General features: G+C 40.6%; 1 protein-coding gene across 2 annotated transcripts in view; it reads right to left on the reverse strand.

Annotated features, from left to right (window-relative positions):
• The window catches only part of LOC113828022 (uncharacterized), a 12,140-nt gene that overhangs the window by 1,951 nt on the left and 189 nt on the right, over positions 1 to 10,000 (reverse strand). For both annotated transcript variants that reach the window (XM_070138866.1, XM_070138868.1), the window contains exons 2-5: positions 5,882 to 6,043; positions 4,213 to 4,422; positions 678 to 905; positions 1 to 397 (exon numbers count right to left, since the gene is read on the reverse strand). The exon at positions 1 to 397 is cut by the window's left edge and continues 35 nt beyond it. In XM_070138866.1, the coding sequence (XP_069994967.1) occupies positions 1 to 397; positions 678 to 905; positions 4,213 to 4,422; positions 5,882 to 6,043 (997 nt within the window). The remainder of the gene's footprint in view (positions 398 to 677; positions 906 to 4,212; positions 4,423 to 5,881; positions 6,044 to 10,000) is intronic.

Genomic DNA, 10,000 nt, shown 5'->3' on the forward strand with positions numbered 1-10,000 from the left:
ACTCTGATCCGTGCTGTATGATGCTGTTTCTGACGAAGGCGAAGAAGTCCCTGCTGGAGGAGGAGAGGGCTTCGGTGCCTCCTCCTCCTCCTCCTCCTCCTCCTTCTGCATTTTCTTTGCCATTCTTTTCCTCCCCTTCCTTTCCCTTTCCATCTTCTCCTTTCTCTCTTTTACTACCGCCTTCCTTCCCACCCCGTCCTTCTTCCTCTCCTCCTGCTTCTCTCCCTCCTTCCTTTTCTCCTCCTCCTCCTCCTCGCTTCCTATCTGCAACATCCATCCTCATGCCCCACATGCCCCCCATCACGTGGGCGCAGTGGTTATGGTGGTCCCTCATGACGTGGAAAGAGCGGTTCGTCCTCAGCCACTCCCGGACGGCGGCTGTCTCGCGCTCCAGGATCTGTGCGCAAGGAGGGGGCTTGTTTAGTTTTTTTTTTTTATGGTAGCTGTGTTGCTGGTGGTGCTGCTGTTTAGTTTGTTTTTTGAGTTTTATTATTATCACTGTCATGTATTATTATTATTACCGTCATTATCATCAGTACTATTATAATTTGACTATTTTCATAATCATGATTACCATTATTATTATCATTAACAACATATGCTGTATTATTATTACTGCCACCACCCTTATCACCACAAACTCCAACTCCTCACCACCCTCAACCCATCCACATCACCTTGGCATCCGTGTCTCTCGACAAAACCACATCCACATTCGGGTCTCCAATGGGCAGAGCTCGCCACAGCCTCCTCCTCATGTCAGTTCTGTTCCCGAGGGTCGGCAGGTTGGTCACGTCACAGACATACAGGTAAGGATAGTCACGTAGGAGTGGGCACAGGAAGTCGTGTTGTCCCCGCGGGTCGGTGTACAGCCACACTGACCACCCGGGGTATACGAGGCGAATCTGGAAGGGGCGAGGGGTAGGAGAGTGGGGTAAATTGGCTGTTTTTTATTTATTTTTTGGGGAGGGGTGTCTATTTTTTTTTTTTTTTTTCTTTTGGGGGGGAGGGGGGTTGGTGATATGATTCTTTGAAGGGATTAATAATATAAATAATAAAGACAGAAAAGAATACGTAAAATGAATACATAAATGAATTAGATTAATAGATAAAATTGTATATCTTTATTAATTCTATTTTACGTCTTCGTTTCTTCATCTACTTATCCATTCAATCACCTGTTTACTTGATAAATGTATTCGTTTATTAACTGATTTCCTGTGGATATGTAATTTGATTTGATATGAAAAAAAGGGAAAGATATCCAAGCATCTACCCAATCTGGTTGAACTTATGTTGACTTAATAGCCAAAGTAAAACATTAAAAATACATGCCTTAAGGGCTGCACCTCAGTGTTCGCCTTATTGGATAATTATCTAATAATAAAAAAAAATAAAAAAATAAAAACATATATATGATTTTACAAAAATGAACAATTTCCATAAATCTTAATGTTCCAATGTGGTACACTCAGTCACTGTGGGCCATCAGTTGTCAGCTGATGATTTTCAAGATCTGCTATTGGTTGTAGCGGGGTGAACCGTTGTACAAAGACCACTGAAAACATTTTCCCTGGCGTTGTAGTAGCTGAGCAAATTATTGCTGCATCATGAGCATCATTTCCTCTATCTTCTGCATCAATATTTGCAGTAGGTCCTATCTTCCCTGTGTAAGGGTCGGCGCTGGCTCTGAAGCAGGTGTAGAAGCTGGAACTGCTGTATGTGCTGAAACATGTGTTGAAGATTTCGAAGCAGGTTCTGAAGTCGATGCCGAAGTAGCCGAAGGAGCTGAAACTGGCACTGAAGGGGCTGAAGCAGACCTTTAGGCTGGCACTGGAGCAGGAGCTGATGCCGATAGTAGGGCCGGAGAGACCGACTGTTTTCGTTCAGCATAACTTACCACATTTATCCTTTCAAGCTGGGGGAATTCTGCCTCATTGTTAGTTTATATACATATTTTTTTTTTCTATCATTTGGATAATATACATATAATAGAGAGTTTGCATTATGTTCAAGTCTGCAATTGGCACATTTCCTTGGGAGTTGATTACCCTGTGGCGCACTCCCTGCTCACATAAGCGGCCGTGCAGTACCGGTAATGCCCCGTACCCCTATCTTGAACAATTGGCGCGAAATGGGGTGAGCATCCCTGAAAGGTGATAAGATCTCAACAATTTTAATGGTTTTGGGGATTTTTTCCCCTTCATATGTGATGATGAATCGTTAGATTGAATACGTTTAGCATGTAGAATCTTTTCATTGTATTCCATGATCTCATTGGTGTCAATGTCCCTCAGAACATCGAACACAACGAGGTTTGTATAGCTTCCTCTGCCATAAGCTCTGCTTATTTCGAGGACTCCTGCCGCTCCGGTAGTAGTTATATGTGTAAGACTTTCTTCATTCTTACACCGCACATAGATATTATTTCGTCCTAGTCTTAATTCTAGAGCTCCTTTACTTTTACGGCTGTTTGGTGTGCTGGGAAGAACCTCTCCATCCCTGACGCCCTTTTGCGTGCCCTGGTGAGCTGCCCCATCCCTGCGGACGGGGCGATGTGTACAGAGGCGGCTGTCCATGTCAGGAACCCTGTAACTACCACTGTTTTCGCTGATTAAGAGGAAAAAGCTTCGTTGCATCAAGAAGCCGACCGGGTACTTGAAGAACTCTGGGTGGCAGCCAGAGTGGACCCTGATTACACCCGTCTCCTTATCTTTGTTACGTCTGGCTTCCCTTCTAATTGATACTCATTGCAAATTCCTTACTTCCTTACTGTGAGTTTTGCGATAGCCTCTACGCTGATGGGGATTTGGTCTTATACGGTCAATGAATAGTGATTCCTGTGCTGAAGAAACTAAGCGCCAGATATGGCAGACTTTTTACTGGCCAGGTATTGATGCTAATATTACCAGTACCATTTTCAGCCAAGGCAACAATAGGAACAAAAGCTGTGTCACGATATCCCATGCAAGCCCTTTGAGTCAGTCTCTGCAGATTATTTCCAAGTTGCTAGAAAGTCCTTTTTGGTAATTGTAGACCGAGTCTCTGGATGGTCTTCCATTGCCAACACCACGGCCTCAAGAACCACAGGGATATTTTGCCACTACTTCCAGGAAATTGGTGTCCACCTTAGGACCAACAGCGGGCCCCTGTTCACCAGCTTGGAATTCAAGGCATTTCTTCAATACTAGGGTGTACATCACGTGATATCGTCGCCTCCCTACTCCCAGTCATAAGGCCACGCCAATGCGGTGGTCAAGTCTGTCAAGTATTTAATCTTAAAGATGGCTCCCTCCGGAAACAACGACACCTAAGAATTCACCAGGGGTTTCCTAGAGCTTCGGAACTCACCCAACCACACAGGACGGTCCCCTGTCCAGGTGTTATAAAGCCAACCTCCTCACTTGTGTGTCCTTGCCTATCCAGCAGCCTTCTCCAAAGAGTGGCAGGGACGCACCGAGGACTGCTGTCTCTGAGATGCCGCCCATGCTGAGTAGGTCAAGGCTCCGTACAATTAGCACACCTGACCCCTTCCCAGTTTGATTGTCGCCGACACCATACGTATCCAGAACCCTACCGCTCTCCGTTGGGACAAGGTTGGGGTCGTCATAGTCTACAGCAGGACCCTTGATTTTAAGGTCAGACTCCCCAGCGGCAGAGTGTGGTGGCATAACCGCCGTTTTTACACATCATCCCTGACCCTAGTGCTCTCCCCCTTCCCCCATATCCCTGTGGTCCCTTGCTTGGACGAAGTGTCCTCAGTATATTACTCGTCTACTATGCTACTATGTCAGAAAGGCTAAGAAAGAAGGCCGCTCGAGACTCCGATATGAGCGTGAGGGGAAAGGGAGGTGTGAATATGTGAGAAAAGACTTGGTCACACATCCTGGATTTGATTGTTTGTTTACTTATGCCTCCTATTGTACTTAACCTAATGTCTTGTGAGCACCGTGCATTTGGCAACATTGAATTAGTCTTGGCCAGTTTGGCAACATTGCATTTATGGACGCATGCACATGGCCGCATGACATCAGAGGTCCTGGGTGCCAGCAAGACGATAGGCCTTACTCGCTAACAAACTAAAGTAGAAAAAAACCTACGGATTAAACTGATACCTGCAAACTTCTCTACAGTGATTGACAGTTAAATCAAGAACCAAGATATCCCACACAAGGACACAAAAAAAGATGTAAAACAAAAACAAACACTCACCCGATCAATATTCTTCTTAAATCCTTCAAAGTAAATTGAATTATTCCCGTAGAGAACGTATGATATGACCTTCTGACCTCCTCCCGCCCTCCACGCCCTCAGCCCGCAGGTGCCGCCCATTTTCTCCCTGGGTACCGTGGGCGTGGGCGGAGGCTGGCAGCGGGTGTCTGTGCAGCGGCACTCACCCCCATCCCACCACGGTAGGCCTACCTGTGAGGGAGGTTCAGTTGTTAGAAGATATTATATTGGTTTATTTGTTCGTTGTCTCTCTCTCTCTCTCTCTCTCTCTCTCTCTCTCTCTCTCTCTCTCTCTCTCTCTCTCTCTCTCTCTCTCTCTCTCTCTCTCTCTTTCTCTCTCTCTCTCTCTCTCTCTCTCTCTCTCTCTCTCTCTCTCTCTCTCTCTCTCTCTCTCTTTCTCTTTCTCTTTCTCTCTCTCTTTTACAAATATTATGTATAATTGTGTTACCCCATTTCCTTTTTTCTTTCTCTCTCTCTTTTAGCTTGGTTTAGTTTAATTGAATTGTTTAATCTTTCTGCATAATTCGTCTCTAAAATCCATCATCTATATCTGTGTACTTCCTCGAGTGGACACTGCAGAGTAGGCCTTAAGATATATTTTTTAATGGTTTCTTCTAAAATACAAGAAAGCTCACTTTATGTTTGCGATCAGTGATTAGTATTTGGAAATAATAAACATAACTGGTTCCAAAACTGATGTGAAAAGTAATCAACTTGTCTCTTTGTAGTCTGCTTACTGTTCATAATTGTTGATGTTCTAACCATGCTTCTACTTCACCGATGCATGTTTTGTCTGAATTATCTGAATGATTTTTTTTATTATTATTATTATTATTGTTGCTAGTTTCGAAAGTTTTGAAAATAAGTCGCCTGCATATTTGAAAACTTTTTCGATTTTTGAATTTTTGTATACATTTCATCACTGTAACTCTACTTTGTTCGTATGTCTCCGCTCTCGAAAAAAAATCGTTTTGAGAACCTTTAACTTTTTTTCTTTCTTTCTTTCTTTTTTTTTCTTTTTTTCTTTTTGGGGGGGGGGGGTTATTATCCCGTCTATCAGATTTCATCGCACATGCAAGGATGAAGATAATCCCGCTTGCCATTACATATCAGTCTAGAATACCTTCACATTCTTTTTATGTTGAATTACATCAAAATATCATATTACTAAACGATAGCAAAACTCAAAATTGATAGAAATAATGCTAAACAATAATGATAACCCTCATCAAAAATTTAAATAACGCTCGTAGCAATACTATTATGATGAATTAATGATACTGACGAGATCGGTATTAATAACAATAATGATAGAATGATGATAGTACTATCAATTATGATTATATTGGTACTGCTATTGCTTTTAATGATAGTGATGGTGGAAATAACGATATCAGAAACACTGCTTTAATTATCATCATCATGACTACGATTGTCGCCATCATTAATACTGATATTTCTGCGCCAATGTTATAATTATCATCATCATCATCATTACGTGTCGCCATCATTAATACTGATATTTCTGCGCCAATGTTATAATGATCATCATCATCATCATTACGATTGTCGCCATCATTAAAATCGAAGTCCTCGTGCCAAAGCAAGGCCGCTCTTTCCCTTCCCAAGAAACCCCCCAACGGTGCTCTACCCTTTCGACGTCGGCCAGGCCAGGCACCGCGACGCCGCCGTCCGCCTTCCTCGCCACCTCCGCCACGTTGCTCGAGGGTCCAGGCAGCAGGAGCGCCGCGAGGGACCCCAAGCACAGGGCCAGCAGGAGGGAGGATCTGCGGCTGCGGAGGAGCGTTCGTATCTGCGAGAAAAAATGTATTTGGATCCGAGAGGAAAGCTAAATAGGATTGCATATTTATGTGCGTAGATTTGTAATGGTTATATGTGTAAAATATATATGATTAAGTAAATGAATGAATTATTTATATATACGTATGTATATAAAAGTATATGAACACAAGCACAAACACAATAACGTGTACTCAAAAATAAAAATGAAACTAGCCACAATGAGAAATGAAAATAAGCGTGACGTTTCGAACTCTTCACCGAGTTCCTCTTCAGACAAAAATTGAAGTGGATACCAGGAGAGAATTTTGACGTTTCTATAGAGATAGAGAGACAATGAACAAGATCTGAATCAGGTCTCAGGGGGAGGGTCAAGGTCGAAGAGTCTGGGAAGGAAGAATCACTGGCTAACAAGGGATGAGGTAATATCATCTAATCCCCATTGGCCAGCACTCAAATTTTAAAAAGGCAATTTTCTAATTAGAAGGGCTTCAATTATTTTTCTCTCGTCCGAATTTGACGATCTATGAATTAATTGGGTGTCCAATTTAACTGATGTCCTTCGTCACGTATATGAATAAAACAAGCATTAGATTCTCTGGTCTATCTAACATCACGTCTATGTTCTTTTTTTTTTTTCAAAAGTTCTGCCGGTTTCGCCTATGTAAAATTTCAGGCAATCCTTGCAAGAAATCGTGTATATACCTGGAGAGGTTTCAAGAGTACCGCTAGTTATATCATGCCTAATCAAAATATTCTGCAACCTGTTCGGGTAAGTAAAAACAATGTCAATGCCAACTCCTTTAAACATACGGCGTTTTTCATCGAGAGACGGGTTGTAAGGAATAATTAAGATTTTTGGCACTATTCCTGTTGCATGTTACGGGAATTATTATAAAATTTCTATTTCGCAGATAAATGTGCCTGGTTTAAGAAAAAGAGAGGAAATCCTAATTTTGAAAATGTCTCAAAAATAATGTCAAGCTCACGATCGATGAATTCGTTATCGCAAATCCTGTAAGCCTTCAGAACATTGACGAGGCAACTGATTTCTTAATATGAAGCGGGTGATTCGAGAAAAAATGGAGATAATTAGCGGTGTGGGTGGGCTTACGATAAACTGAAAATTTAAGTGAGCCATTTACATTGGATAAAAGAACGTCGAGAAAAGGTAATTTGCCTGAATTTCCTATTCTTTAAAGTTAACAGTACGAGCGAGGTTATCTATATTGAAAAGATCACCGAAATCTGAACGGTTCATTTGCCACATAGAAAAAATGTCATCAACATAGCGAAACCAAATCGTGTCCAGCGGGAGGATTGATGGAAGATTCAAACATTTCGATATATAAATTTGCAAGAACCGGGTTAAGGCTACTTCCCATCGCGATACCATGTATTTGCTTATAGAAACAAAAGACATTTGTAACACACAATCGAATGAGATCGATAAAACAATTGACCGGAATAGGGATCCTCTGATGAAACGAAGAAAGTTTCCTTTCAAGAAAATCTAGCACATCGTCAAGCGGGACATTTGTAAATAAGGAATCCACATCAAAACTAACGTTTCTTACCGTGCGTCGGCAAATTTCTAACTTTATCCATGAAATCGAATGTTTAATATGACTATCAGATAAGGATCCCATGAAAGGAGACAAAACGCTCGCTAGCTGAGAATCTAAATGGCGGGTGACCGAGTTACACGACGAAATAATAGGCCTTAGCGGAACGCCCTGTCTGTGAGTTTTAGGAAGGCCATAAAAATACAGAATCGATGGATTAACCGTTCTAAAGCGATAAAAAAAAACTGGGGATCAGGCCATTTAGAAGAAATACGTTTGAGGTTTTTACGAAAAGATTTAACTACCGTGGGGTAAGGGTTGGAACGCAGTTTTGGATACAAAGAGTTGTCGTGCAAGAGGAATGAGCTTTGTGTATATAATCAGATCTATCAATATTTATGACGTCACATTTACCTGTATGACTATTCGAGCTATTCATCTAGATATGGCTATTATAATAAGTATTAATATATAAGTATAATATAATAAGTATTGTGATACTGAGAGCTTTCTCGTCGCATTCCGAAGATTTGCTACAACTAGAGGTTTTCAAGACATTATATTCTGACAGAGGAATTCAGCCTTTTGCAGCCAATAAAGAGCTGGACGGTAAAATAGGGGGTTGTCAAGAATTTGGAATTTTGGCTCAGGGGCTTGAAGTGGTCCTTTAATGAATCAGCTGATGCCCCATGGGAGAATGGATGTAATGAGCCATTGATGAAGTCAGTGAAGCGATTGCTACTGCCATCTGTTGGGAAGAATATCATTAATTTTGGTGAACTACTGACTGTACTCTTTGTAATATCCAATTTAATCAATGAGAGGCTAATAGGACTGAAGCCTGGTAATGACCCCACTTAAGGATCATACTTGTGTCCCAGTGACTTCTTCCTGTAAGGGCTAATAGCAAAGCTCCATTTGGCCCGTGAGATGATGCGAGTAACCATATGAAGAGGATGAAGTTTATGCAACATATCGTATCCTCCCTTTGGAAAAGATATTATTTTCCGACTTTGATTGTTAGGCAAAAATGGCACGTAGATAATAGAAATCTAACACCCGGAGATATAGTACTAGTCCAGGATAGCAATAGTTTTCTTGGCAAACAGGAAAATTGCAGAAATTATAAAGGCAATCCCTGGTCAAGATGGGAAGGTCCGAGATGCGACAGTGAGATTCGAAGAAACCGTGCAATTGCTATGCAGGCCAGGAACCTAATTTAGTAAATAGTAGAAAAGGTATGAACGAGACTGGATATCTTCACAATACAAGAGATGTATTTGACCGGTTTCGATTACGTCTTCATGTATTTCTGATGAAGACGTAATCGAAACCAGTCAAATACATCTCTTGTATTGTGAAGATATCCAGTCTCATTCATACCTTTTCTACATTTGTCAACATGGATACGTTTCACTTAGTAAATAGGTCTGCCCATCGTCTTCTTGTGCTGCAACCAGTAGAACAAAATTCTGATAATATCTAATAACAATCATGTACGTTGATGTGTGTGTGTGTGGGAGGGGATAGGGGATGCATTAAAATTGCTATTTCACAATAATTACAATATGATATATCTATTTCAAGTACACTTAAGTACACTTCATCTTTCATATAGAGTATTCCTATGACGCTTTGCTTTGTTTGGCACACGTGGGAGTGTTGGAACGCTGCCCAGAACCATCTTTTTGAGGAGAAATTGTGATGTTAAACCTGAATGGCAACCGTGGAGATTCATACCCATGCAAGGTATGGTTCTCGTTAAATATTTGGAAATGAATTTTGTTAATTTGAGTGTTTTGTTGCATATGAACTATGGTGGATTTATATATCAGAGATCAAGAAGTTATAGGGCAGTATTATTTTTCATTTTGCAGTGTCTAAATTTGTAGGAGGATATAACTATATTATTTAGAATGTCAAGAGGTGAATAATGATTATTTCGGTTGGACTTGACTTGTACATCTTGTATACTGAGTACATGATTTGCGCTAAATTACTTGAGTATTGATATGTTGTATTTCTGTGGAATCATAAAATGGCATTTATTATTCTTGGAAATTTCCATTAGATCTGATAGGATTTGATATTCTTGGTTATTATTCCTGTATTAAGATAAATCACATGATTTGAAATTGTTCTTGAAAACTGGTTTGATTCTGTGTACACCCGCATTAAAAAAGAAGTAAATTTGTTTGCTATTTTAAAGCATATGATTTCTATTTAAAAAAAAAAAAAACTTTTCCAGTTTGAACGACAACAATGGAGATAACGGCAGTTACAAATAAAAAAAATAAAATCATAAAGAACAAGTAATAACGATAACGAAAACGATACCAATGAAGTTACCAACAAAAGCAAGACACTGATAAAGACACACAAATAACCATAAAAAAACACCAAAA

Source organism: Penaeus vannamei, chromosome 3, assembly GCF_042767895.1.
Source record: "Penaeus vannamei isolate JL-2024 chromosome 3, ASM4276789v1, whole genome shotgun sequence".
Classification (NCBI taxonomy): domain Eukaryota; kingdom Metazoa; phylum Arthropoda; class Malacostraca; order Decapoda; family Penaeidae; genus Penaeus; species Penaeus vannamei.